We start from the raw sequence: 27,924 nt of genomic DNA, 5'->3' as shown, positions 1-27,924 counted from the left end.
TCCTCCGAACCCTGTTCCCGCTCTTCCTCCTACCGAACGATGCTGCACGACCGGAAACCCTGTCTTGCTCGTGTTCGAAAGGAATGGGCGTGGTGTCGATGATGCTGGTGATGAGGAAGAGGATAGATGCCATTCCCGAGTGGGACGATGCCTAGAGAAGAGACAGGTCAGGACTTCGGTGCGATAAACCGTGAATATAGGTAACCGAGTCATAATTTGCCTCGTGAGTGTCGACAGAAGCGACGCTGCTGCCATGAGCGGATCTAAAATAAACAACGTACCGAGCACTACTCGAGTCAAGAGCAAGTTGTTGTGCTGCCTCCCCATGAACCGCCTCTCCCCGAGTCTCATTCTCCTTCTCAAATCCTCCATCGTATCGTCCGATATCCAGCTCCCCCGGAGCCGGAGTCTTGGGTGGCGAAGGCGTGGGCACCGCAACTTCAGCCACGGTTGCAGCTTTCTTCACCCCCGACGTCGCTGTCGGCTTCTTGATCCCTGACTTAGACATTCCACTAGCAGCGGTGGTAGTAGCGCCGCTGCCAGTGGCCGTCTTCAACGAGGAAGTCGACCCCACGGGCTTGAGAGTAGGCTTCAGAGAAGTGGTGGACTGGGTCTTCTGGAGAGATGAGTTTGAGTTCTGGGCAGGAGCGGCGAACTTGTTGAGGAGCTTGGCCACGTTCGTCTGACTGGGTTGCTTGACATGTCCGGGTCGTGTCGATGTGGCTGGTTTCTGCCCTTGGGGTTGTTGTTGTGGCGTATTGCCTTTCGATGAGATCTCGAGGGCAGCTATTTGCCGAGTGACAGAGCCGATGGTGGCCATGATGGTGAGGGGACAGAGATGAGGAGCGCTGTCGTCGAACAGTTGAGGTCACCGTCAGTCGAACCAACCCGTGCCACCGTTCAGACTCCGACGAGCATCGTCCACGTGACCGCGAAATTCCTGCTTTCGACAGCTCGGCTTTAGGCTCTGTTACAACTTACAACCCTTGTCCTATTGCTTCGAAGATAATCGTTCTCGCTGGATGCTCGGCTTTCTTCTAACGATCTTCTTCACGTCAGGTGATAACGGTTGTTCAGAGCCTAGCTTTCTTCCATACCCTACTAAGAGCCACAAGAGAGCCAGGACTTGCGTGTGTGTGCTATTTATCTACAGGTTATTTCCTCAAATCAAAAATCAATCGTATGTGTGATGGTCTCTGACAAGGTCCAACGCACAAGATGCAAAGCCAGGGAGAGCGAGATGGATGATGCAAGTCAAGTACGATAGAGATACAAGCAAAACTGAGCAAAGCAGATGCGACGACAATAGAACTGAGAGGATAGACAGCGATAAGCAAAGTTGAGAGCAAGCGGCCTATCGAGGGAGTATATACATGAGAGCAATAAATACAGGAGGGAATAACACCAATACAAGATAGTAAGATGAATAATAATCGTACAGTGATGAACAGCAGAAAATGCAAGCGAGGGATAGCAGTGGCACAAAAGCGAGAGCAACAAAGCAATTGGAGAGCATAATCGATAGCAGAAACGAAAGCGAGATAGGAAGCACTGATAGAGAAATAAAAAGAGAACAAGACAAAAACGAAACTGTACCGCAGACACACAGCGCCAGTACTGTCCCAGCAGCGTCCCTGACCTACTTATTCCAATGGACGAAATGGCCCGCCGCCGCCGCCTCCGCTCTATTCGCAACGCCCCACTCATCCAACATCTTCTTCGTGATCTTTTTGCAGGCCTTCTTGTAGTGTCTTCTGGCAGCGTCCTTACGCGACACCTCTAACTTGCAAAACTCGCAAGTAAACTTCCGAGTGTTCTTCATTTTGCATGAGGACTCTTCATGACGCCGCCGGTCGGATGCCCGTACGATGAGTTGTGCACAGTAGTGACAACGCCGGCTGTCATCCGTGCACTTCTTTTCTTTCTTGCATTCTTTGTCGAGGTTGGCCTTCTTTGGTTTCGTAGAGCGCGAGGTCATTGTGGGAGACGATGAAGGGTTCGACGTGAGGGAGGTCCGGGACGATGATGCGACTGAAGATAGAGGATCGTGGGCTCGAGAACGAGAGGAGATGGAGCGGGGCGTGGAAGATGTTGGAGAAGGTAGTGGAGAGAAAGGTGATAACCGTGATGAGCCTGAAGAGGTGTGCGGTGGACGAGACGCAACCGATGGATCGGGAGCTCGAGGATTGATACGCCGCTTCTTCTTCGGCGGACGAGCCGAGTGTAGCGCCTGAAGCGTCATAGACGGACGAAAATCTCCGCTATCGTCCTGGTCCTCCTCAATCCCCTCGCTCTCTCCAGCGCACGTCTCATCCAGATAACCGCTCGGACGTTCATCGTGCTCATCTTCGAGCACATCGTGAGACCTCTTATTGCCGCCGCCGGAGTGGGACTCGTCTAAGGACGGCGGATTTGGGACACCAGCTCCTGAAAGGTCCAGTTCGTCCCAGAAAGGACCAGGGTTCAAAGGATCGAAAGAACCATGCTGATATGTGGTGAATCGATCAGTGTTGATGGTATCGTCGACGGTGATAGAACTGGATATGACGGGAGACCCAGCGACACGCTGAACTGGGGCCTCGAAGTTGGAACGGGGGGAGCACGGAGACGACAGAGGAGATTCCAGTATAGAAAAGGCTGGAAGCGGCGACAACGACAACACCGGCAGATCGGCGAGCGAATCATCGTTGAAGGTGGACAGGTCGGCCGTGGAGGGATGCGAGTGGTCACTGCCATCATTGTGGTATCTGCTGGTGACAGGGTTGCTGTCGTCGTCGAGGATGGAATGAGGATCGAAGTTTGCGCAGACTTGGGCCCTCACATCATCTTCAACGACGGCACCAACTCCATCAATAGGTGGAACACCATCTGTGATGGGTACGGGGATAGTAGAGTCGACGATAGTCCAGGTAGTCGGCACCGGAGCCGAGGCCGGGTATTGGGTGGCGGTGGCGGTGTTCCATCCGAGGAGAGAAGGGTCGATCGATACTGAATGTCCCTGGGCTGATGAAGCGCAGGCGGTGTCGGGTGCCCAAGGAAAGGTCGAAGTCTGTTGTGATGATTGGGCGGGAGGGGAGGGAGGGAAGAGTTGCTCTGACGGGGCGAGCTCGAAGAAGCCAGAGCGCTACATGTAAGCATGGCAGTCAGTCATGATGTCGAGAACATAGTCGACGATACTTACAGAGATGACGTCTGGCGAGTCGCGAGAGGGAACGCTAGTTAAAGGCGCCGGGGCTGATGCAGTGCGGACAGTGCCAGAGGGGGAAGAGGAGGGGGGTGTCGTTTGAGATGATGGGGTATTGAAGGTGGATGAAGAAGAAAAGTCCCCCAGGGCGGAGAACCCAAGGAACCCCACGGATGGGTCCTGTCCACGAGTCGCTAATCAGGGGTAATATCTCAGAGGATAGCCGGGAGAGCTTACGAAGACGGAGGGTTCTCGGTACGAGTCGAGTGACTGCGAAGGGGGAGCAGCAGAAAGGACAGGATCCGGAGATGTGTATCTCTCTGAAAACTGGAGCGAATAGTTGAGAGGTCCGAGGAAAAATGGAGGACTGTTGTTATTGTCGTTGTTGTTGTTGGTGGTGGTGTGATTGAAGACAGTTTCACGTGGTCCAGACGAAAGGTCAAATAAGTCGTTGGGGGTCAGTGTGTACGCCATGGTGTGAGACAGTACGCGGCCGGAAATTGATGACTGTGAGTCTCGGGGAGGGCGATGGACGTATACTGGGTAGAACAACAAGAACAACAAGGATACTAGCCAAGGATGCATGATACATGATGCTTTATACATTTCACCCTGTCTAAAGGCTTCTCACACTCCTAATGCGTTTCGCTGCCTTGCCTTCCCCGCCTGTACTGTCGACATCGTAGAGAACAGCGTTCAAGACTGACGTGTTCGACGAGAACGGCAACTTTTTTAAAAAAGGTAACTTTGCGTGGGTACGATGAGAGCGCCTCGAGGCATGCAAATAAGACGTGCAGGACGAGAATGGACTGTGGCCAGCATTTTTATCAAATTGGCGGAGTTGGGAAGGTCCGACTAGCAGAGATCCAGGTGTTAATATGGCAAGAACGAGAGGAAAAGGTAAGTTGCGCGTGGGATCGCTGCAAGTTTCGCGCCCGGGAAGCGCGAGGAAAGCAGGTACCGAATTAGAAATAGAAGCTTTCGATGGAGTGTGTAGAATGCAGACGGGATGAGAGTGATTGGCGAGGGCGTTTATGTTCATACCTCGCGCGATTGGTGATGCACACGTTGAGTGCTCGATATTGATATTCTCCTGGGCTGCGTGAATCTCTTGTACTGAGCATCCTAATCCAAGAGAAAAGCCAGAATAAATGTTAAGGCAGTTATTAACAGCGTAAGGTGGGCGTTTGAGGCGCCGCACGCCGAGAACTCGTAGTTCCAAGGTAGAAAGGCCCTGGCACAGGATCGTCCGAGGCTGTGGGCGGCAGATGCTCTTATCCGCGGCCAGTCTAGATAACTCTACTGCAGTACTCATCGAGAAGGCCTCAAATCCGGCCACAAAAGGTTTGGCTGACTGATAACAGCATCTGATGTCCAAATGAATCTTTTAATTTGACCGCAGTTTGGACTCGCAGGAGACAGCGAAATGATGGAAAGCCAAACGCTTGCATACCCGTAGAGCGCCTCAAGGTCCTAGAGCTCTTCAGGTGACGCGGCCTCAGCGTGTTAAAACGAAAACATAGTACCTTGTCTGCCTTCTCATCCGAGTCAGACTCGAAGCAGGCTATTGGGGTTGCCAAGCCATTTTCGTATCGTAACGTCTCCACCAAATCTCGCGGGGAGATACGAAGTTGAAATGCTGCAAACATGCTCTATTGACGTACTGTTTGTACTGACACTGCTTCAATGGTTCGGTTTGAGCAGGAGGAAACGAACCGATGGATATTTTGGAACACAGACCAGGGCGCGTAAACCAAGAATGCAGTGATATTGTGCCCTATTTCACGCGCAGACGTGGATGTGTGGTGAAGGATTGTTCAAGAGGCGCACCTTAAGAAAAGGGTACGAAGAGGTGGAAGCCGTGAGTCCTCCATGAGACGCTCACTTTTTCCAATGTCCACGGCATCGAACGCGGCCATGGCTCGCGATGGCAATGCGGTAGCGCGAGTTCCAAGGCGCTGCATTTTTTCTTTGTGGCCTTTCTTGAGTTTTCGGTCGCACGAAAATATAGGCAGGAAGGGCACGGAACTTCCGCCATGCCAATGCAAGGACATCCACAGGGATCAAGTCCAGATTTTGGTCAAACTCCGTTTATCTTGGTGCCTAACGCGAAATGGTGGCTCCATTGTCGAGATAGTGGCACAGAGAAACGATGCTGCCAGACAAGAAGAGTCGTAAAGGCCAAGATGGTGCACAGCGCTGGCAAGAAGTACACAGGAGGCCTGCCGCCACCGAGCTCAGACTGGTTTGCGGTTGACGGTGAGCCCGGTCCGCCTCGGGTTGACCCGAAAACCTCCGGGTACCATAGCCAAACTCCGAGTCTTCATCCGCTCAGCGATTTCTGTGGCTCGAAAAGACCTTGGTCCGAACGATGCTTACAGGCTATCTACCTTCTTATCACCATCACTCATGTGATAATATAAGCCTTTCTCCCAGTCTCAGTGGTTCCCAAATACTCAGTGTCCCTCCGAAAACATGTCCAAAACCCGTGTATGATTATAATTGAAACAATCGTGTACAACAAGCAAAATCGCAGTAAAATCCCGCTCGGAACCTAATCCCAATGCCCTATCCCCGGTATCACCATCCTTCGTAAATATAGATACAATGTTTGATGCCATACTTCGCGCGCGAACCTAAGAATCCCAAAACTCAACCAGCCCATCCAAGCACCTAACGCTTAGCACCAGACCCCAAAAGCGTCATTGGCACGTCCTTCAATCCCTCGGTAACCAAACTGGCTCGTTCGCATCGAGCCTCATTGGAGCCTTACCCGCCCTCACCTTCGTCCTACTCATCTCTGCCGCATGCCGAATAACGGTCATCTTTCTCGTTCTGGTCTCTTCCTCTGGTCTCAACCCGCTAAGCCTCGTCGATTCTCCAATGCTAGGAGTGCCAGGACCACTTCCACTGGCGCCGACACTGAGTCCACTGAGTCCTATACTGGAGAAGGTAGCCTTGAAGCTCGGGCGTCTGACATTGCTGCCTTCACCGCCTTTGAAACTCGGCCTCCTCAAGGTGGCGACGCTCGCTCCCAGACCTCCGTTATCATCCACTTCGGAAGCTACTTGTCGACTAGTATGCGCACCAGCGCCTCTCCTATCGGAATCATGGTCCTCAATGTCGTCGATAGGTATGGCCTCCTCGATCTCCACGCTCAACAGCTGGATCTCGGGGTCCAAGGGGTCGGAATGCGGAGGGAGAGAGGGCGTTGAATCGCCGAAGGCGGTCTTGGGGCTGAGCAATCCGAGTGTGCGAATCCAGTGGAGAACCGCACCAAGTGAGACATGGACTTCCCATGAGCCACCTTCCTGCGGGCGTTAAAAGCAGTCCGTTACGCCACATCGAACGGCATAGGATTCGAGCAAATGTAAGATGGGGATCGCACAATGAAGGGAAGCAGCGATGATTGAGCAAGCTAGACCTAGAGAGATCAAGATATTTTACGAACCGTGATAGTCTTACACAACGCCACAGATATGCCATACGCCAAGAAATATCCCGCAGCGTGATCTAGAGCTTGCATTGGTAACTCGCGATACGGCGGCAAATTAGAGGTATCGAACTGTGGGTTAGATTCCTGGAGATATTGCGCGTAGGCGGTGGCTTCCGCGACATTCATCCCGCCCATTGTCTGCAAAAGGGAATCGAACTAGGGTGTCCCGCGCCAGATCGAACCACGGCAATAAGGATCAAAAGCTTCATCGTTAACGCCGTTTAAATCTGATAAAAGAAGAAGAAACGGAGACCTACCCCCTTCATGTCGCCCAATGCGCCACCCCTCTGATGAGCCGTCAAACTTGCATAAACAACTCCCGGCCTCATCTTCGCCACATCTTCAGGCCCAAACCCTTTCTTCGCTAGGCCGCCGGGCCTGTACGCCTGTAGGAAAACGTCACAGTCTTTGACGAGGTTGCGGAGTTTATCTGAGTCGGTAAGAGATGGTTGGGACTCGGAGGCGGCAGCTGCAGAGGAGCGAGCACCACCTATGGACTGATGAGTAGTGGCGGGAACGGTCGTGGGTTTCGAGGTACACGGAGAGGTAGTGGTAATTGGTCTTGAGGTGGAACTTGGAGTCGAAATTGGGGTCGATGACGGCTGGGGGGTTGGCTGTTCCTTCGAAGAGGGTGTAGGAGACGTCACTGGTGTCGGCTTCATTGTGGAGGTTGTAGGAACTGATGTCATCGTCGAACCACGACTTAGGGGCGGACTGCGATTTGAAGGCGGAGTCGGAGTTGTTGCAGAGGGATGAGAAGCGCGCGAACTCAAAGGGGGTCGGTATGTGGATGAGACGCCAGGAGCCGGAGTGGGGTGCGTAGACGGATGGGTAGATTGAGAGGCAGCAGGTGACATTGGCGGGGATGAAATGGGAGATTGTTGAGTATTGGGTTTAGTACTAAATGGGATAGCGGGAGGAGGCGACTGAGAAGTCATTGGATTTTGGGAGGTGGCTGTGGAGGGAGGATTGGGTAATGGTCGGGAGGCGGCGAGAGTAAGGTCAAGTTGAGTAGTGCGTTTGCCGCGAGATGTTTCGACATCTAGGGCAGGAAGGGCAGGAAGGTTGGGGGAGGTGACGAGTAGCACATCGGCACCATGAGCTATATCGTTTCAAATTCATACCACGCCGGCATGACAATCAAACACTGCAACGGTCAGCTTGCCTTCCTCGGAGAAGCGGAAAAAGAAAGACGACAGACCAGCCAATGTTCTCCCACAAATCGGACCCGCCAAAACTCTCGTTAAATCCAAAACTCTGATGTCTTCCAGCGCCCCCTCCACTGCCCGCGTGGCATACTTCGAAACATCCCTTTTCGGTGCGTCCCCTATCTTCCTAATGTCTATCGGCCCGTCATTCACAGCCTGCCTGGCGTGAGGGAGCGCATCGCTCTCTGCGAACGGACGAAGAGCGACAACTGGTAGATTCTGTGCCATGGCTATCTCTTCGAACGAAAGGGCTGTGTGTAAAGAGAGCGCTTTCTCAATTGTTGCTCGCGTGGCGGTGGCAGGAGTGAGGCCGAGAAGGCGGAGGATGTCCTGTTTGTGACTGCAAAGAAATTGATGAAATTGTAGGAGAGAATCAGCCGAAGAAGGCCTTTGAAATGGGGGACGGATACTGACTGTGGGAAGTTCATGTGAAGTCGAACATGACCCTCCTTTGCACGGTACATGCCCGTTAGCTCGTCACGAAGGCCTTCTGTGTATGTACTACCGTCGATAGTGTAGTACTTTTCGCTGTCTGGGATATTGCCGGGCGATCATAATTGGGATGGATGAACTAAGAGAAAGCTAGACGAGAGGAAACTGTAAGGACTCACTGAACTCGATGATAGCATGCCTAGCGTTAACCTTGACCTCCTGCCTTTCCCCCGTCCTCAGTTTGTGAAAATAGGCTGCCCCGAGCGCTGAGATTCCAATCGAAGTCTGCATTATATCGATAGTCAACGAGATGCAGTCATGTCCTCAAATATCTGTAGCAGAGGCTTCAGTGGTAAACGCACCTGTGCTGCCGTTCCGAGCTTGAAATTTGACTTCACAGCTGGATCCGGACAATTGTCCAACTTCAACGAGCGTAGCTCATCTGGAGGAAGGCCACACTCTGTCCAAAGACTGAGGGCAGGAGCGAGAATTATTTGTTCCACAAGCCTGTCCATCATCTGAATACGCGGATGGTGAACAACTCTACTCGAGGACAGCTATACACCTTGCCTTACCTTGTGTTCGATGGGGATGGAAAACGTAGACTGTCGGTAAAGGTTTCCTCGCCTCGCTACCCGTGTGGTTGTGAAGTGGAAAGAGAGGGTTCGGAGGTTGGGGCGTGAAGCGACTCGTGCTTTATGTTTCGTCGGAGACGCCGAACGGGCGGCTACTAAAGCAAAAAGCTCATGGATACAGTCTGAGAATGGAATTTATGAGTGACAGCCTATGAGAGGTGAGCGGAGTACCTGTACACGCAGGGACCACCTTCTTCCAGCAGAATTGATGGAGATATAGGCATGTTCACGGTCTTCTTTTGTACCAGATCCGAGCCTCCGAGTCCGTCTAGGCCAAGCGTCAGGGCCACACCTTCCGTCGTCTCCGTCGGACGGTGGGGTAAGCTGATTGGTGTCTCGGCGAACGGAGCTGGGAACGGAGTAAAAGGGAGTAAAAGCCGCATCCGAGGGAGCCGGGGTTAAAACGGAGACTTTGTTATCTAAAAAAATTTCAAAAAGATCGGGTTGGACTGTCTTGCAGTGTCTTGCCCTGGCACAAAGCGATCAGAAGAGCCGGCGGCAGACATGGATATCCAAGAATCTGTATCTTACGTAAGTAACGGGAACGAGAAACGGAGCAAATCGTCCCGGCCCAGGAACCGCTGGCATCGATCGTCTCTAAGACGGCGAGCCTCGAGGCGACGGAGCATGCAAAAGCGCAAAACAAAATCTCGGAGGTGCTGCGTATAGCGCCGCACTATTAACCCAAGCTCTCCAACTAATCAGTCGTACGACTTACCATCACCCATATGCTTCGGTTCCCTTGTTCTCCTTCGTCTCGCACAATTTAGGAAGGATTGTCGAGCCCTCGAAATCTGTCGAAACCCTTAGAAGACAATCCATGAACACGTTGCGCGAGAAGTTTCTCCAAGTGTATGTCCTCATGCGCACCATTCTCTGTCTAGCAAAATCCGCTTGCCTAGAACAGGAACCAGCGGAAAGCTCGTGCTTTCGAACTGACAGGCAAAACACATCTAACTTGACGGTTTCCTTTTGTGGTAAATCCGCCGGTTCGAGCTACTGCTTATCCCGATCATAGACACCGTAGATAGTGCCGGTAGTTCGCCAGTGTCGCTAGCTTCGGACCAGTGGGTGCTTTGGCGTGCTCAACCACATCCAGTCGTCTTCCCTCATCAGCTAATGGCATAATGATCACATGGTGGAGCGACAAGCAAGTGACAAGACTCGGAATCGAAGGGTCGCTGTTTGACAATGCCTTGGCAAAATGACATCGGAGCCAGCAGCCACAACTGAGGTAGATGTAAGGGCTCACCGTCATCGACAGGAGTATAAGGAGCGTGAGTGTACGCTGGTGCTCGCGCATAAATTTGATACATCCCACACCACTACGACTGTCACCCTAAAGTCTAGCATGGGCGAGTGACACAAGAAGTCTTCGGAGAGGAGTTCGTACGGCAACGATGGAAGTGTGCGTCATGATGATGGCAACATTTCCGCTATCAGACCAGATTCGCCGTAAACGCCACATCGGCGGGTCGTTCTTTCTACTACCCTCGTTATGCGCGTTGACTTTCAATTACCACCTTCAAGAACCCAAGAACACACACACAAGCATGATTCGATTAGACAAGCACAAAAGAGGAAATGCAAAGTGTAGAACCCCGCTAACAACCTTTGAGGTTCATAACCATTCATGGAATCGAAGGAAAGGGCTACTCCCGTTACTCATACAACGAAAGAGATAAAAATGGGAGACCACAAATACACCACCACCCCGCCATACATATACATCCACAGTAGGGTTTTCCAACTAGTAATACTGCGATTGATGAAATGAACGTTTGTAAATGTCAAAGTTGTCTTGTGTCGAACGAGCTCTGGCGAGCGACATGCCTATCAAAGACGACCCATCAGCGCATGAACTCGGGGAGGAACGAAGTTTAACGGCAGACCAAATTCAGACGTACCTCTTCAAGCCGTCACGGTAAACGCCGACCAGCTGCCAGCACCACTAAGGGTGATCTTCGACGTGAACTGACGGTCGACAGTCGCGGAAATACCGATCCCGTCGCTCAAGCCAAGCGACAGGGCCGAAATGGTGAGCGTGCTGTCCGAGTTGAGACTCTGCTGTCCCGCCAAGGCGTTTATGTTGCTGTAATCGACCTCAGCACCGCTGGAGCTGAACGGTCCAGGCGGTCCAGTGAAGGACGGCGAGGCAGTGAGGGAAGAGGTGAAGTAGTAGACGGTGGGGATGGCCTGCTGGTTCAGAGTGCTGGTGTATGCGAATACGCCAACGAAGGCACTGTAGTCCGCGAGGGACAAGACGGAGCCGGTGATGGAGTTGGTCGGAACAGTGGTCTGAGGTGTGATCTTCAGCCAGGTTCCCTTCCCGGAGACGGCGGTCATGACCTTCACGGGAGATCCCTGGATCGTAGCAGAGATGGTGGGCCCGGTACCGAGGGCGAGGATGATGCTGGCCTTGTTGACGTTGCCGGAGATGTCGATGTCGGTTCCTGTGAGGGCATTGAGGCTGGCGTAGGTGAGAGTCGCGGTGGCGTTGTTGGTGAAGAAATCAGTGAGGGTGGCAGAGGAGTCGTCGGGCTTGATGGTCGCGAAGAGAAGGTAGACGTTGGACCCGCTGGCGAATACGGCCGCGAGAGTGCCACCGCTGGCGACGGTCCTGAGGGAGCCGGTCATGGTGCTGCCAGACATCTGCGGGAGAAGAGAGCGAAGGGGCTGGTTTGAGGACGCAGATGTGATAGCGAAGAAGGTCAACGGTCTGCTCACGATATTGTATGAAGGGTTTGATAGGTTGAGGCGGATTGAGCTGTGGTTTGAGAGGAATGGATAGCTCGGTAGATAGCAAAGTAGTTTGTTACTTGGCTTGCTGGAGGGATATGCCCCCTCATACAGTCCTTATATATGTGGTCAGGACGCCTTGGAGGCTCAAGAAATCACCTTTTCGCAATAAAGATGACTCAGAGGACGGCAAACTTGTCGTGTAAACGAAGTCTGCTAACTCCGGTCAGTACCTCACGAAGACCAACAGAATCAGGTACGTTGAAAGACATACTTTTGCGAGTGTCTATGCCGATCTTGCACAGGGGCCAGGGCAGAATGTATTGAACATTGGGCGCGTTCTACACCCCGGTGATCGCGAGCGATCCTACACATAGCTTCAGTAGAGGGTATAGGACGAAAACACACAAAAGCTGCGGGAAGCTGAACGACCCTATTGTCATTTCGCCGTCTAATGACAGATGCATGTTCACAGACCCAAGCACTGAGCGATGAATTCTCAAAAACGACGGATTCCGGTGGAATCACGATGAGTCCCCCTTGACCTTAAGATGGCAAGGACAAAAGGCTAGACAATTCACTTTTGGCCATAGCAATTAAGCCAGGGAACAAGTGACGAGAGAATTTTAGCGGTTGGACAATCAGCGCTCAGAGGCCACAAAAGGCTACTGGTCATATTGTCGTCGGGGATGACTATGCATTGCATTGGCCGACATTCGTAAGGCCTAGGCTGGCAGATGCATGTTCCCAAGGTCAAGTCCCTACCGGAGAACGTTCGTAAACGTGAAAGGGTGCGCAGGTCCCAAGATAAAATGACCAAGCAGCCACAGAGCCACTGACCGTGTGAGTGATGCCGTTCTGAGGCGACAACTCTGGTTTAACAATCGTGGAGGGCAAGTATAGGGACTTCCATGATTTTTGATTTACGCCATGTATTGATGTAAGCGTCTGACGAGTCAAGTCGGTCGAATCATCGCGGGCGCCAACGTCAGCTGGAAGGGAAGCTTGAAGTCTGAACTAGAGGTATAAACACCGCGCATCATGGGGCTCAGACGGACAACTGAGCCAGCTCAACGCGTAAGATAGAATGCTGAACGTGTAAATTAAACACTGAGGCGCTTTCAACGGACTGAAAGAGACTCACCCGAGTCGCGGTACCGGCCCTTTTCGCATAGCACATAATATAATTACCGTCTGATCTCCTCGGACACCATCCGTCATTTCTTCGCACCAAAAAGGGTACCGGTGTTTAGAGGATGGAGGTACTAGCATATCAGCACCGGCGGCGAACAAAAAGTACCTGTGAAGCACCGAAGGTCTGAATTCAACCAACGATCCAGGAGGAAAAAGGGATAGGGGCCTGGAACTTAGTCATAACAAGATGAGCGGGGTTAGTCGAACGCTGACGGGCGAGATGGTACTCAGTCTGGACGGGTTTAGTTCAATCTTGAGTTGTATCGTCACCACTGCTCATATCATTACTAACGTGAAAGACGACATCCCCATTGTCCAACTTCGCGAACATCAGACTCAGCCACAAGAATTAAAATGGAGGATTAGAAAAAATAATTTTCATTCCCGCGTCTACGAGAGGAGGAAAAGCCGAGGTGGTATGTACTCCAACCGAGCCCGTGGTCCATTTTCTAAACACGCCACACCAGCCTGTTTCCAATCGACCATATGAGTAAAAGAGTCTCGACAGCAGCTATGAATGGACACTTCTTACCACAACACCCCGTCTAGTAGATCAGCGAAGACATGTCGGCACGAATACGGTTATAGTCGAGCAGACCCTCGATCGAACCAATAGCAGCCATGGAGAACTATAATGATCCAATTCCAGTCAGTAAGAAGGTACAAAGACGGTATGGAGGGAAACAGTTTGGACTCACGTCCTTATCCCAAAGGTACTTCTGCGCCACACGCTTGATCTCATCCGGAGTAACAGCATCGACCGCCTGCTCGATCTGCTGAGGCGTCATCCTCCGTCCCGAAGTGACCAACTGCCTCCCAATATCCTCCGCAATGGCCGTCGTTCCATCCAGGCTCAAAAGCAAGCTCGCCTTCAACTGGCTCTTCGCCCTCTCGACCTCCACGCTCGTCGGGGCGATGCTCATTCTTGTCCACTCCTTGAGCGTGAAGTGCATGACATCGTCCAAATTGTGCAAGTTCTCCGAGACGAGGTAGATACCCCAGAGACCGGTGTCGGAGTAGGATGTTGAGAAAGACATGTACGAGTTGGCGAGGTTGTTCTGTGAGATGATGTGCGAGAGGCGCGAGGAGAGGAGCGAGGCGCTGCCAAGAGCACGGTCCCAGTTGCCGAAGATGGATTGCATGACGAGCATGGGGTAGTAGTCGGGTGAGGACCAGCCAACACCCTCGACAGCGATGGCAATGTTCGCGGTTGGGATGTCGTCATCACGGACACGAACTTCAGAACCGATGAACTTCGTCTTGGGGTGCGCGAGGCGGCCGAGAGGAATGGGGTTGGAGGAGACGGGGAGGGTGGAGAAGGATTTTTCGGCGGCTTTGACGAGCTCGTTGTGGTCGACACCACCAGCACCGACGAGGACCATGCGGTCGGCGGTGTAGTTGGTCTTGATGTAATTGGAGAGGTCGTCCTTCGTGATGGAGAGGATGTTCTTCTTGGGTCCGAGGATGGTGCGGCCAAGAGGTTGACCTACAGAGCAGGCGAAATGCTTAGTTGTTATGTTATTCTCTTCGGTCAAGGAGGATTCGACGTACCTTGGAAAGCAACCGAGTGCAAGTGGTCGAAAACGACCTCCTCATGCTGCTTGTCCACCTCCTGCTGCTCCCTCAGGATGACATCACGCTCCCTCTCTATCGCACTGTTCTCCAGCTTCGAGTTCTGCAAAATGTCGGAGATGATGTCAACCGCCTGAGGAACGTCCTTGCGGAAGCTCTTGGCATAGTAGACCGTCTGTTCGCGCGAAGTATACGCGTTCAGGTGCGCGCCGAGGTTCTCGACTTCGAGCTCGAGGGCGTGTTGTGAACGACGGCCGGTACCCTTGAAAGCCATATGCTCAAGGAAGTGAGCGGTACCGTTCGTCGCGTCCGTCTCCGCACGCGAGCCGGCGTCAATCCAGACACCAACGGTGGCGGTCTGCGCATGTGAGTGCGACTCTGTAGCGACAGTCAGACCATTCTTGAGGGTAGTGATCTGCGTCTCTGGGCTCGTCGACACTGACGACGAGGCAGTCGCGAAAGACCGGAGAAGGGGGGCCTATTTTGTGTGCAAAATTACCGGTGAATTTCCCAAAAATTCGACGACATTCAGACATAAAGAAATATACTGACTGGGTGGCGCGAAGCCCGTAGAGAGCGGCCGAGAGAAGAGGCGAGGGCGGCTCGAGAAACCATCGAGGAGGAGAGGAAACAGTGCGCTTGTCCAGTCAGGCTCGAGCTGTTCGACCACCCGCCGACAATTCCCGGCTTCCGCGCAAATGCGACGCCCGCCACGTGCCGCCCTGATTTCTCCCCCAAACTCCTTCCCCATACGGTCCCCCGTCCAATCCGCGTTCTCCGTTTACGAACCCACCAAGAAGCAGTAACAGCCTTTCTAGGATGCAGCTCAAAAAATCACGCTTTAGAGGCTAAGTCGAATAATAAATATCCCGAACCGTGAAACGCTCTTGGAGCGTGAAGTGGGCTGCGAGTCAAGTAACCATACCAATTATATTGTGTGCCAACATACTGCGATGCGTACCACACAAACTGTTCAGTTACCTCCTACCTAGTTATTGAATTCTGTATTCGAGCCTCCGTCTACATTACGTTCACGTCTCCTTAGAGTCGCCCCCAAGAGTCAACACTCCACCTCCCGAGAACCGAGTCTGACACCTGGACCTCCACGCCACGGTGCATTCGCTTTACCCTCTCCGCCATCCCATCCGGCATTATGCATCGCGTCAACGTCACCTGCGAGAGCGGTGATCGCAGTCCCTTTCGGTACTCCAACATGCCCACCAATTTTCCGTCCATTGCGGGATCGTCTTCCGTGAAATCCACATTATAGAGTTCCAGATGGGTAAGCCTAGTAAAGTAGAGATAACGTGGAGCACGGGTCGGACCTGTCTCAGGGTCGTCGAAGTCTATCTCGGGGAAAAAGGGGGAATGAAGATGTTGAACGGCCTCAAAAGAGGACGTGCGTAGGTATCTGACATTATACAATTGTCGCAGAGTGCGCCAGATATCCCAGTCCAGGATATCCTCCGATGCGAACTCAGCAACAGCCACCGTGTCGATCTTGTCGACGATGGGCACAGAGCTAGAAAAAGCTAGTTCCATGATAAGCGGGGCGTCTGGCATATTTCCTCCTTCAACGTCTGGATCGCGAACTATTTCGACGCTCAGACACTCTTCGAGTGTTGAACCATCAAGGCCAGAGTAATGACGGGGACTGTCAATGGAATGAGTCGCCGATGTAGCATGACGCGCAAGCGAGAACGTAGTGTTACTATCCCCGTGGAACGGGTCCAGGAAAAGGGAGCTGTATGGGTCTGCACGACGGTTCATATGCGTAGACAATGCCGAAAACACGTTCGAAATGTCTTTGTTGCATGCTTCCTTTCCGTATAAGTCTATGGAAATTTCGATGACAACGTCGGGTGACGATCCAATGGCGTGTAGGACATGTGTACAAACATGAACCGTGTCCCAGATGTACAGCTTTGTGAGGTACGGGAGGTCAAACCGACGATGAAGTGAATGTGTGGTGTAACTGGCGCTGCTCGATGGAAGGCACTCGGTAAGGGACAAGAATTCGAGTCGGAGATTACGATTGAGCATGTCGTAGAAACCATCGTAGGACGGTAGGCGACTGTTGCTCCCGCCGGTAATGGCGAGCTCTGTGAGCTCGCTGAACAAGGATGAAGTCCAATTATGACCAACACTCTCCAGTCGCAACGTACGAAGACAAGAGGGACGATTTCCAAGAAAATTCTCGGGAAGACATAGGTCGATGATGTCGAGATCAAGTTCCTGAAGGACAGGCGCGGGTTTGTTGAAGGTGTCCATCACCGGAAAGTGGATCCGTTGAGGTATACCACCAAATATATGTATGACTTTGATGCGACCTAGATGGCGATCTATAGTGTCGAGAACAGCACGATAGACACTTTGGGGATTTTCCCATGTGGGCAGTGACCATCCAGATGCGGAGTGAAAGCGAATTGTCAACGGGGCACTTTTCGATCGGGAAATCATCTCTGCTGCCCACCGTGGACCTAGGTCCCACGTTGGCGTGACCCAGAGCGAGGCTGCGTCGAGAGCAATTGCCCTCCATCGGTGGCAGACATGCGTTATAACGATCCAGCCGCACTGGACTTGCATTCTTGGATGTTTGGCAAGAAGTTTGGGGACATAATCTTCGGCCAATATTAGGAAGCACCGAGTAAGAAGCTCGACAGGTAGCTTGTCGATTGGCGGTGGCATGATTGGCGTGGTTGTTAGAGACAAGGGAGTGGCGTTCAAGAGACTGTTGAAGCAAGGTACCGTACATGCACGGAATAGGTACACCCAAATTTGAGTGAGCATATATATGGAACAGAGAGGTTATAGCTTACTATTTATCGTCGGGCGCAGAGGACATGCGTACTCATGGGTTTTGAGCCTGTCACGGTGCTGTCGCACTGGCAGCTGTATGAGCGTCTAGGCTTATACGAACCTACTTATTTGGTGAGTCGCGTAACCGTGACTCGGGGGTGTCTTCAGGTTAGGCTTACTCCTAGTAATCTGTTCGTGTAGGAAAGTGAACTCGGACCTGCCATCTCCAATTAGACAATCGCGCGGAGTTCGAAAACCGGCAGTGTCCGAAGACACAAATGAGTCAACAAACGTCCTCGAACTGTGACTCGCCACGCGTTGTTCAACCCACTGCCAGTTGTGTAGTGGTGAGTACTAGTGCAGAATCTCTGTACTTTCACTTATTTTTTCCATTATAGTAGCTAATTGGTGCGTGTTAGAAGAGAGGTTTCCATCCACGCATCCAAAATCTCAAGTCCGCACCAAGTCCGCACTCCAGTACTGAGGATCGGAGCCTATCGGAACACGCTAATAGAGAGTGAGCCCAGTAGTTTCCATGAGTTTTCATAATTGTGCTCATACGTTCTCGATGTATCTGGTCCATCCCTTTATCAAGCCATCGAGTCCATGTTGCCTCAATATGCTGCCGCAGCAGCCTCTCCATCAACTACGCCCTCACCAATCCACAAATTACCCGTCGAGATTCTTACTCGATGCTTCATGGAATTGGCTAAAGATAACCCTCCTCACGTCACCAAAAATTTACTCCATCCAGACGGTATTCGAATCGAAGTCCACTACGGTTGGTTAATCGCGACATATGTCTGCCATCGTTGGAGGTCCGTCGCTCTCAATGCGGCTTCACTTTGGGCTACTCCGACATGGGTTCTTGGCGCACGGTGGTCCGAAGAGATGCTCGCGCGATCGAAAACCGCTCCGCTGACCATTCGTTGCGATGTTTCCGAGTGTCCACCTGCGTGGAAAAGCCGTGAACGTCTCAATCTCGCTGTTGTCGATGCCATTGCAGATCATCTTCATCGCCTAAAAGCCATAGATATTTCTGGGATTTTACCTGATGGACTCAGCTTTCCAGTGATGCAATCGTTGACCAAGCCGGCGCCTTTGCTTCAGGAGCTGGATTTCGAGCAATACTGGAGCGACGAAGGCTTGATACTTCCCAAAGATTTTCTCGGGAACAGCTCCTCCTGCATTCAAAGTTTGCGATTGGGGGATGTCGCAAGCGATTGGACTTCGCCTCTGTTCAGGGAACTCACAGAGGTCGCCATTACAGCCAGGTTCGACGGCCGATTGAACTCCTGCGACGGTCTCTACGAAATGCTCGAGCGTAATGCCCGACTCGAATCATTGACCCTGGGAGAATACCTCCCTCTGAGCGACAATCATGATTCCTCCACACGTCGGCTTCGTCCTCGGATTGCTCTTCCATGTCTGAAAAGGCTGACTGTCGCCGAACATGCCTACGGTTGTGCTCAGATCTTGAACGTCATCGAGTTATTCGCCGACGCCGTCATAAACATATCGTTGTCCCTATTCGAATCGCACACTCACGAGGAAGATATTTCGACTATGTTTTCAGCATTGTCCGCACATATACACCCTTCTTCTCATCGCACTCTTTTCCTGGAACCCACCGAAGACGTTCTTGGAGGCACGATGCTCACGCTCGAGCGTCATACCACAGAGTTTTCCCCGACCAACCTTAACCACCTCGCCAGTAACGAGGCCAGAGATTGGGTATCCATCCACATACATCCCGGCTACGATGGTATCCCCGACGAGGATTCAGATATAACGGACGTACCGAATGCGACGCGCATCATGAAAGCGGCCCTTGACTACATGCCGATCATCGACGATGTCGACATTCTGGTTGTAGCTCCATTCGAGTCGGAGAAAGTGCCGGATATGTGGTGTGGTCTCCAGCCCTTACGCAACGTCAAATACCTACGCACATCATCCCGTGAAATCATACGACATCTTCACCTCACGTTCTTCCTCCCCATGTCAGATGACAACGACACCGAGGATTCTATGGAGCCGGATCGTGATCCAGGCTATCTCTACCCTGGCCTCAAGCTCCTAGAATTCTACAAGGTAGACTTCACGAAAGACTACCCAGTAGTCGAGGAATCGTTGATCGCAATGCTGAGGGGGCGCAGAATGTTGGGGTCACCTTTAAAGTGGCTTCTCTTTACGCGATGCCGGATGCCGGATGGTATGGTGGGAAGGCTGAAGGCAGCAGAGGATGGGCTAGAGGTACTGTCGCCAATGTCTGATAATTGATGGGTATCCTCCAGAGAGCTCGGCGGAATATGAATCGTGTGTCCGTTTGTTGCGTGGTGTGGTCCATGCGCGAAATTTGAAGGGTTCGAAACCGGTTGGACCACGAATGGCTACTCATTGGGACATACTTCAGGACGAAGGTTATGGTAGGAAGTCCGCAGAATGATGAGAAAGTTCAGTGCATGAACGCTGAATTGGGGGTGGCGGAATGCCTAGAACGACAACTCGACAATCTATTTCCTACACATCACATCACGGTGACTGAACATAAGCAACAATATTATCCAATAAGACAGTTCAGAGGTATAAGATATAAGTTCGGAGGTATAGAATGTAACAGGGTACCGTACAAAAAAATGAATACACAGGAGGCAGAATAGCGAAGGGATACGAAAACAAACAACAAGGAGATATCGAAAGCGTTAAGAATGAAGTCATGAAATAATCGTCGAAGAGAGGTGAATACTGAACACGAGCAAGTAGAAAGAAAGAAAGAAATCCAAGCGCCAGACAGGGACAGAAAGCTAGCACATCATCACCTTACGTCCCCACCTCCCCAGCGACGATACCATCACACTCAGATCCTCCGGCATGACCCCAGACGCCGTTAGGGGTGTCGAGACCCCGTTACCCCCGCCAAACCGAGATGCCAAAAGTGTAGCCGCCTCGAGATCAGCCTCATCCATGGTCGCCACGGAGCGCTCACTGTCACTCCCTCCTTGGCCCGTCAACGAGCCTTCCTTACTCGTGTCACTGAATGAGCCCGGGGCCTCTGGGAGCATTGGCGAGGTTGAAGGAGGAGTGGAGGTGGAGGTGGAGATGGAGGTAGAAGACGAAGCTGAAGGTCCATCGGGGAGCACTGGAGGGTCAAGGAGGGGTGGATCCTCGCTCTCGACGCTCCGTTGGCGTTTGAGGATGACTGGGGCTCGAGCCTTCGTCGACCCACCCTGCGCCCCCTTACGAGCCTTCGTCGCCTGAGCTTTCCTCCTCGGGGTTGACTTGGGAGCTTTCAGTCGCATCCTGAGGAGCTTCCGCCCCTCTAGCTGTTTCCTGTTCCCAAACCATGTGTGAATCTTGCGTGCTTGGCCTCTTCTGAAAACGATAAATGGATGGCCCATCAGCTCCATGAACTATATTCGAGTCGGACGGGACACATGCAGAAATGTAGTAGAGTATAGAAAACAACTACTCACCTCCCCACTTGTATGGCCAACTTCGCGCAATCCTCGAGGGTAGGTGTCTCGCTGACGTTCCGAAAGTGCGCCATGAGGACCATGCCGTCGGGCTTGTCAGGGTAGATGTGGTCTTTGCGACCGTCATAGTCCGCATCGCCGGGCTTGGGCTTGGGTTCCTTTGCCTTCGACGATCTCGACTTTCTCCCAGTGGGTTGGCTTTGAGTCTCGACTTCGGGCAAAGAGGAGGAGGAGGAAGAGGGTATCGGGGTGTCAGATGGTGGCAAGGACTGGAGGGCCACGATAGCACCGGACTTCGCCTTAGAATTGCTCGGAGGCTTTGTCTTTGGGTAAGGCTGAGATGAGGAGGCAGCCGCGAGTCGAGATGAGGTGCGGGTCGGGGTAGCGGTAGATTTGGACTTGGTTGCGCGAGGCATGATGCGGCTGTGTTGGAGATAAAATGTGAAGGGTATGGGAGACAAGCAATATATATAGGCAGCGAGGTATGGGATAAGGATGGGAACAGGACAGCGGGGTTGTGGGCGTGGATGTGGGATGCGAATGCGCGCTAAAGGGCGGACGAGGGAGGGTTTCTAACGGGAATGCAGCTCGAGCAGACAGCCTTTATATACCTCTGGCATGCCTTGCCTGACACTCCTTCCTTATATAGACGTATAAGGGCGTGCGGAGAAGTCGGATGGCAAAGAGAAGCTGCATTGCCATCATCCTTTGTCCTCCGCCTGTGCTGCCACCGAATTTTATTAGCTATGGCCTTCAAGGGGGCGTGGCTGGCAACCAGCATTGACGTTTGCCATCCGGTGACGTCCCTGGTCATTGTTCAGGGTCGTGGCCGGTAACCAGCGAGCGAACAAAGATCGACCCTAAGCGAGTGGCACCGAGCACCGGAGCACAGCCGCCCCAATCTAGCGATTATCTAGCATTGTCGACGGATCTCCCTAGAGAAGATGTACAACTAGTTAACGTCAACGAGGCTCGAAAGGCATCGATAGCATAGTATCAGAGAACGGTAAACGATGTCTCACCGGGTTTGAAATAGGAAACTGGATCCCGTGGGATTTCTCAATCTGGACGAAGCGTAACGAAACGGAAAGGCCGCCAGCTGATTGGTATTTCTCGCATCCGACCACAGTAAGATATCGTCGAGCTGCGAGCTGGGGTCGGTTCGCGGCTCGCGGTTAGAATCGAGCCACGCTACTAAGACCATATTATCTCTGTTCTATCGTTGACCTCGGGCATCCGCTGGACGCCTACAGGTGGCCAAAGCCATCGGTAAGCGGTCAATGTCGATTCGCGCAATGTCGAGGATGTACAGAGTGTTAGGGGGACCTCTGCCCATAGCCACTTTAGGAGCTGTGAGCGGGAAAGGAAGGTGTGTCAGCGAGCATTGTTGGGGTGCGATCACCCGCATAGACAAAGACAACGACAAAAATCATGGGGTAAAGGAGTTGAATTGCATAAGATCAGACGACTATGGATACACTGTGGGTGGACATGGATGGACGAAGGTGACAGATGAGGTTCAAGATGGACGATATGGGCTGCATATGATGTGAAGAACATTACCAAGAACATGGCGTAGATGCAAGTGACAAGACACGTGGAAAACATAGCTGCTAATACAAAACACAGAGGACGGGTGCGAGTTTATGAAGATAGGTGGAAGCGTAAAAGGGCGCTGACGACCGGAGAGAAAACGGGAATGTGACGAAACGGAGAGCTTTCACGGATGATGTTTAGAGCATGTCGAATATGGAGGGTCCTTGAGGATGATGAGTGGAGATTGCTGGCGGAGCATAGATGTTCGAGAGTATACATTGACGTGAGATGGGTGTGCACTGGGTGAGTGCATGGAATGGGCATTCGGAAGACGTCTTGATTATGAGGCCTGGCTAGATTGTTCAGCGCCATTCATGTTCCTCACCGTCCTCGACTTCTGAGTCCTCGTGCCATTCATCAGAGCCATCTGTGAATTCGCAGCTTCCACATCAGTATGACAAGGCCCAAGGGAACGAGACCACACATGAAGGCCGAACGGAGGGAAAACAAGTAAGAAATCTCTTACCACCTTCGTTAGACGACCATTCGTCAGTGTCCGCATCAGGATAGTCGTTTCTGTAGTACCCTTCATCTACACCGACAGACGCCAGTGAAATAAGACAAATGTGGATCATATGACTGGAGAGAGCGGGTGCATACCGTTCGAGTCCTCGTCCGCTTCGTCTTCAGGCTCAGATTCCGCATCAGACTCGTCGGGATCACCGAACGAGGCCGGTAGACCCGTCCTGAGCGATGGAAAAGATATAAGACGATCAATACGAGGCAGAAAGCTATAAACGCGAAGAGTGAAGAGAGGGAGGAGAGGGACAACGTACAGTGTTCCGACATTGCCCACGTTGGCATAATCCTGCAAAGTACCCGGACGATGAAAGAATACATCCCACACATAATCCGGATCCGGGTCTTGGTCTTCCAGGCGTGCCGTCAATGCTTTTGTGGGTGATGGGACACGGGAGGAGGGTAGTGGGGCCTTTTTCTTTTTGCGCTCGGTAGCGGTAACCTTGTCCGATGTGAGAGGCGCCGACACTGGGGTGATGTCATTCACTGGTACAGTATACAGAGAACGTTGCATTAGATGATTGAGGAATGATATAGAAGATGTGGCGTACGTTGGAGATAGTCCTGCAGTAAATCGTTGAACACTTCGAAGTCCGGATCTACTGGGGTGGGCAAAACAACAGTAGATGGTGCGAGAACGGCATCGTAGACTTTGACGTTGGATTTCGCTCTTTCGAGTTCCTTCGCGGAAAGCACTTTGGGCCTACACCATGGCCACATCAGGTCCATCCTCTTTCGTGTCGTACCATTAGGATAGAAGATCGAACGGAGTTGCTTACGGTGCTATTGGCCTGCGTGATGAAGAAACTGAAGCTGGCTCCTGCGGTTGAGCAACGATAGTGTACTGTGGCTGAGGTGTTTCCGTGACTCGTTTACGTTTGGGAAGGGGAGCTATGGGTTTGTCTGGCGCATCGACTGGTTGGCGAGCTAGCGCATCGATACGCTCCTGTAGAGACAAATATTGAAGCAGTTATTGTTAGTGCCGAAAAAGGATTTCAGAAGATGTTCCAACGCACCTGGAGATCCTTCTGCGTACTATCGTCCCAGGAAGCCTCCTCGACCGTCGACGCAAACTGGAAGACATTCACTCCAGGACGCAACTTTTTCTTTCGTGACGGTTCAGACAGATCCGAACCAAACACTGAAATTTCAGGGCGTATGAGCTTCTTGAATGGACTATAAGGTATGAGACACGCACGAAGAGCATCGAGGGGCGCGTCTGTGCGTTTCCGCTTGATTCGCACGAATGTGTATGGTTGTTGTGGAGTTTCTGGAGGAGTCTCCGTCATGATGGTCTTGAATATCAGTAATGCGCAGGGGAGAACGACACTGACGAAGACGCAGATGAGATTTGCAAGACGACGTTCAAGTTCAAGACGTATCGCACACCGGTCATCGACGGACCGGTGCTCAATATGAAGGTCCTCGCCGGACAAAATTATTCGCCTGAGAACAGTGGTTTCCGGACCGATTTTTCATCAAATCGGGACGTTCTCGCACTTTTGACAGAAACCGAACCATCATTTCCATATTCAACTCGTTCTTGATGCCAAAACTGGTTTTCATTGTCAGAACTCATTCTCGTTTTCAAAACTCATTTATACTACTAAAACTCCCGGTTTGAAAGGCCATACAGGGATGGAGAGTGCCCGACTTGACATGTTGAATGTCCTATCTTCAACACCAAGGTCTGTCTGTGGGAGACTAGTGCCCGATGGGGCCACCAGTGTCCCATATTGGGCATCAAAGGTGCCGGTTGCCGGGGCCACATCTTGTACTGTAGCCACTGTGGCGCATGTACTGCCCGTGTATGCCCTTAAAACGTAAGGCACTCCACTGAATATCAGTTCGACATGCCAATTGATGAAAAGAGAGCGTGAAAGACTTTAGGACCCCGCAGACATACCCTCACCAGTCGGGGAAAGAATTGCCCGCTATAGGCCTATAGGCGGACTTTTCGGACTCCAGAGGTGCGGCACTTCAGGTGTACTTCAGGTGGCGAAGGTGTCTATACCCAACAGGAGAGCCTGTTGCAGCCGTGGAGACGCATCAACTAATCAAGACGAGAGTTTCAGGTTACTCAATGCTGGAGGCAGGATATTGGCCACCGGGACATTATTATTTTTCTTTTCTTTTGCGTCTTATGGCTGGTGTGAGGGTCCCTTTCGGAGATGCAACTGCCCATTTTGCATCTCACCGCGCACTGATTGGCCGGCGAGACGATTCCCAACGAATTCTGAGGTCGAGAACGAGTTTGAAAACGAGTTTGAGTTCCGAATCGAATTTTGTGTGGGAAAATACTCGCCAATGAGGTAGGTCTACCAAATAGGGTGAGTATCGGGTGCCAAAATGGCATCTCGCACGCGAGATATTTTGTCCGCCTGGGACCTTGAAAGCTCAACCGCCGCTACTTTAAACTCCGCCCTTCTCCGCCTGAAGTAACCCCCATGTTTCGACAGATTGAGTTTATTCGGGTTTTCTGGCGACGCTTGACGCCATCTGGGTCGTTCCTTGCGCATATCTGCTTCCCATCTGTCTTTTTCAGTCGTTTGGCAGGATGTTGTCTTGAAACTTGAGCTTGAACGTCGACATGTTGACGGAACTCTACCGTGTCTTTCCTCAGGAAGCTTGCAGTAATAATCATGTCTATTGCTCAGCAAGTTAGTCAGACCAGTCTCGGTCACCAGATAGAACCTCAGCGCTCAGCGGCGGCCGAATACCTGAAAGCACTCGTCAGTATACGCGTATGCATGCACCTGCTCCTTTGAGCAACCTTTGAGAGCAGCAGGTACATTGAAACATCGATCCTCAGTCAGCAATCTCACACCTATCTTATACGCTAACTTCAAATACATATCGACGTCACGAGAAGTTCCAAGGCGTCACCCGTCGAGTACTTATAAGCGTTGCCCATTGACATGTCCAGAAGACTCTCACTCCTATCCCGCCATCTCTCACAGACCCCCTCACCCCCTCGCTCGATCTCTTCTCGTCGCACTTTTTCGTCAACGCTTCCAAACAATATGCCGGCCTCATTAAAACTTTTCAGTGCGACTACGCCTAATGGTAGGAAAGTCCATGTCTACCTGGAGGAATTGAAGGCAGCGTATGGGAACATCGACTATGATGTAGAGAAGATCAATATCTCCACGAACGTGCAGAAAGAGTGCGTCTTGACCCCGTACTGCACGACGGGTCTTTGCTGACTATACGTGGTATCGCTCAAAAGGCCATGGTTCATCAAGATGAACCCCAATGGCCGGTACGTCTACTCCCTCTTCTCCAAGCAGTCCGGTGTGCTCATAAACGTTTGATGTGCCATCTACAGTATTCCAACTCTCATCGACCTTTCTAGAGGACCCCGCGACGGCCTCGACGGGTTCCCAGTCTTCGAGAGCGCTGCCATCCTTCTTTACCTCGCTCAGACTAAGGATGTAGAGAAAAAGTTCTGGTTCGACCCGAGCGACGTCGAGAACTACAGCGAGCTGCTGCAGTGGATCTTCTTTGCTGTGAGTTTTACTGTCCACTCTCATGTCTAGTTCTCGTGTTGTAGTTCATAGGAGAGTACTAATCCAAATCTATTATTTTTCGACGTAGCACGGTGGTGTCGGCCCCATGCAAGGCCAAGCCAACCATTTCATCAAGTTCGCGCCAGAGGACGTTCCCTACGGAAAGAAGCGTAAGTCTACACACTCTTTTGATAGCAGTCCCGACTCACGTGCACCTGTGCTTACCTCGCTCTCATGGCAGGTTACCTCGAAGAGACCAAGCGCCTCTACGGTGTTCTCGAGATTCGGTTGAAGGACCGTGACTGGCTTGTTGGGCCCGGCAGGGGCAAGTACTCTCTCGCTGATATCAACGTTTACCCATGGTGCGTCTTTTTTTTCACGGTCTATGTTATTACTACCAACGACGCTGAGAACCGTGCTGTATCTCGATAGGGTCGCTGCATACCCCTTCATCTTGGACAGCGTCGATGAGTGGCCCGCCCTCAAGGTTAGTACCTATCGTCTGATACTGTTTCTGTTCGCTGACTGGGAACAATACGTGCACAGGCATGGCTTGCTCGCAACGCCGCTCGCCCTGCCGTCGAGGCAGGCTTCAAGGTCGCCACTGCATGATCTGCCCACTCGCAGACGCCTTCCGGCCATTATGCGTTTTATAAATAGGGATATATCAGGCGAGGAAATCTGCTTGTCTGGATGTCTACATACCTCGGGAACTCAAAGAGTGCGAAATGCAAAAAGCAGAAGCTGTATGACCAGAAATCCAATCGGACACTTTTTGCTGTTGTTTGCGGTCAGCTGGAATTCGAGACACCGAGGACTCCGTGGTTCTTCGTCCCTCCAGGAAGTCCTGATGCATGAATGCTCAAACAACGACTCCAACATCACTTATCGCGCTGGGTTCGTGAGGTCGATAAAGTGGTCTTTGTGGCCCGTATAGCCTTGGCTTGATGATCCATCAGCGTATAGCGAATCGGCCTCTACTCAGCCTATGCTACAACCCGACTCTCTTCTTCGATCCAGGTTAGGGTGCACAATAATACATTGCGCCAAACCTCCCTTCCCCTCGTGCGAGCGTGAGGGTCTTAGTGAGGGTGTCTATATGTCTGGAAGTTTCACCCCATTGCCAGCTATAGCGTATGGCGGATTGACCTCTTACTATTCAATCCAAGCTAAAAATCACCCTCTCCTCAACCTTATTTCTTCATACTCCATACAGGTGCAACGACTGTTCGCGCGGCTTACAATGTGAAAGGCACGGAAAGCCTCACTAGCGAAGCAAATATCACTCACCCCATACCTCTGCCAGGTCTCTCCCTCGATCTTTATTCCAAGGCGATTGAGTCCAGCTCAAATATAAGCGCCAGACCGTATACATGCACATAGCTCGATGCCACAGCGCCGTCTGTGTCTATACTGGCAAGGGTTTTCAGCGCAGTCACGACAGACTCCGACCTGCTCAATCCTCAAGGTGAGAAGTGGCGATATTTTGGCGAAGTGGGTACCTCCGGTCCGTACCATGCGAGCTGTGAGCGCCAATGGCATATTCTTGCGCCCAGTTTCTCTTC

At 51.9% G+C, this 27,924-nt stretch overlaps 10 protein-coding genes across 10 annotated transcripts; 2 read left to right on the top strand and 8 right to left on the bottom strand.

Moving 5' to 3' along the window:
* Positions 1–151: 151 nt before the first annotated feature.
* Positions 152–820, bottom strand: STEHIDRAFT_161896 (uncharacterized protein; the record flags this gene model as incomplete). The annotated part of the gene is made up of 2 exons (XM_007309459.1): positions 152–173; positions 282–820. The coding sequence occupies 2 exons, from the start codon at positions 818–820 to the stop codon at positions 152–154; spliced, it is 561 nt and encodes a 186-aa protein (XP_007309521.1).
* Positions 821–1,303: 483 nt separating this feature from the next.
* Positions 1,304–2,078, bottom strand: STEHIDRAFT_125239 (uncharacterized protein). The gene has a single exon (XM_007309458.1). It carries the CDS (start codon positions 1,976–1,978, stop codon positions 1,640–1,642), a length of 339 nt encoding a protein of 112 aa, XP_007309520.1. The 5' UTR covers positions 1,979–2,078; the 3' UTR covers positions 1,304–1,639.
* A 3,630-nt stretch (positions 2,079–5,708) lies between these two features.
* Positions 5,709–9,179, bottom strand: STEHIDRAFT_171996 (uncharacterized protein; the record flags this gene model as incomplete). The annotated part of the gene is made up of 9 exons (XM_007309457.1): positions 5,709–6,495; positions 6,636–6,836; positions 6,938–7,782; positions 7,882–8,228; positions 8,303–8,420; positions 8,500–8,605; positions 8,683–8,838; positions 8,896–9,077; positions 9,146–9,179. The coding sequence occupies 9 exons, from the start codon at positions 9,177–9,179 to the stop codon at positions 5,902–5,904; spliced, it is 2,583 nt and encodes an 860-aa protein (XP_007309519.1). The 3' UTR covers positions 5,709–5,901.
* Positions 9,180–10,866: 1,687 nt separating this feature from the next.
* STEHIDRAFT_161893 (uncharacterized protein) lies at positions 10,867–11,607 on the bottom strand (the record flags this gene model as incomplete). The annotated part of the gene is made up of 1 exon (XM_007309456.1): positions 10,867–11,607. The coding sequence occupies one exon, from the start codon at positions 11,605–11,607 to the stop codon at positions 10,867–10,869; it is 741 nt and encodes a 246-aa protein (XP_007309518.1).
* Positions 11,608–13,433: 1,826 nt separating this feature from the next.
* On the bottom strand, positions 13,434–15,075 carry STEHIDRAFT_161892 (uncharacterized protein; the record flags this gene model as incomplete). Its single annotated transcript, XM_007309455.1, has 4 exons — positions 13,434–13,517; positions 13,587–14,374; positions 14,440–14,938; positions 15,013–15,075. The coding sequence occupies 4 exons, from the start codon at positions 15,073–15,075 to the stop codon at positions 13,434–13,436; spliced, it is 1,434 nt and encodes a 477-aa protein (XP_007309517.1).
* Positions 15,076–15,501: 426 nt separating this feature from the next.
* STEHIDRAFT_171994 (uncharacterized protein) lies at positions 15,502–17,148 on the bottom strand (the record flags this gene model as incomplete). Its single annotated transcript, XM_007309454.1, has 1 exon — positions 15,502–17,148. The coding sequence occupies one exon, from the start codon at positions 17,146–17,148 to the stop codon at positions 15,502–15,504; it is 1,647 nt and encodes a 548-aa protein (XP_007309516.1).
* A 717-nt stretch (positions 17,149–17,865) lies between these two features.
* Positions 17,866–19,542, top strand: STEHIDRAFT_171993 (uncharacterized protein; the record flags this gene model as incomplete). The annotated part of the gene is made up of 1 exon (XM_007309453.1): positions 17,866–19,542. The coding sequence occupies one exon, from the start codon at positions 17,866–17,868 to the stop codon at positions 19,540–19,542; it is 1,677 nt and encodes a 558-aa protein (XP_007309515.1).
* Positions 19,543–20,066: 524 nt separating this feature from the next.
* Positions 20,067–21,151, bottom strand: STEHIDRAFT_161889 (uncharacterized protein; the record flags this gene model as incomplete). The annotated part of the gene is made up of 2 exons (XM_007309452.1): positions 20,067–20,634; positions 20,736–21,151. The coding sequence occupies 2 exons, from the start codon at positions 21,149–21,151 to the stop codon at positions 20,067–20,069; spliced, it is 984 nt and encodes a 327-aa protein (XP_007309514.1).
* A 1,023-nt stretch (positions 21,152–22,174) lies between these two features.
* Positions 22,175–24,139, bottom strand: STEHIDRAFT_142261 (uncharacterized protein; the record flags this gene model as incomplete). Its single annotated transcript, XM_007309451.1, has 8 exons — positions 22,175–22,698; positions 22,798–22,863; positions 22,932–23,017; positions 23,108–23,336; positions 23,402–23,553; positions 23,630–23,796; positions 23,867–23,991; positions 24,049–24,139. 8 exons carry the CDS (start codon positions 24,137–24,139, stop codon positions 22,634–22,636), a joined length of 981 nt encoding a protein of 326 aa, XP_007309513.1. The 3' UTR covers positions 22,175–22,633.
* A 1,681-nt stretch (positions 24,140–25,820) lies between these two features.
* STEHIDRAFT_104245 (glutathione S-transferase-like protein) lies at positions 25,821–27,362 on the top strand. Its single transcript, XM_007309450.1, has 7 exons — positions 25,821–26,016; positions 26,080–26,112; positions 26,179–26,359; positions 26,448–26,529; positions 26,601–26,721; positions 26,792–26,846; positions 26,906–27,362. Exons 1-7 carry the CDS (start codon positions 25,874–25,876, stop codon positions 26,969–26,971), a joined length of 681 nt encoding a protein of 226 aa, XP_007309512.1. The 5' UTR covers positions 25,821–25,873; the 3' UTR covers positions 26,972–27,362.
* Positions 27,363–27,924: the final 562 nt, after the last annotated feature.

This window comes from Stereum hirsutum (genome assembly GCF_000264905.1).
Source record: "Stereum hirsutum FP-91666 SS1 unplaced genomic scaffold STEHIscaffold_17, whole genome shotgun sequence".
Lineage (NCBI taxonomy): Eukaryota > Fungi > Basidiomycota > Agaricomycetes > Russulales > Stereaceae > Stereum > Stereum hirsutum.
This window is presented reverse-complemented; position numbering and strand designations above follow the sequence as displayed.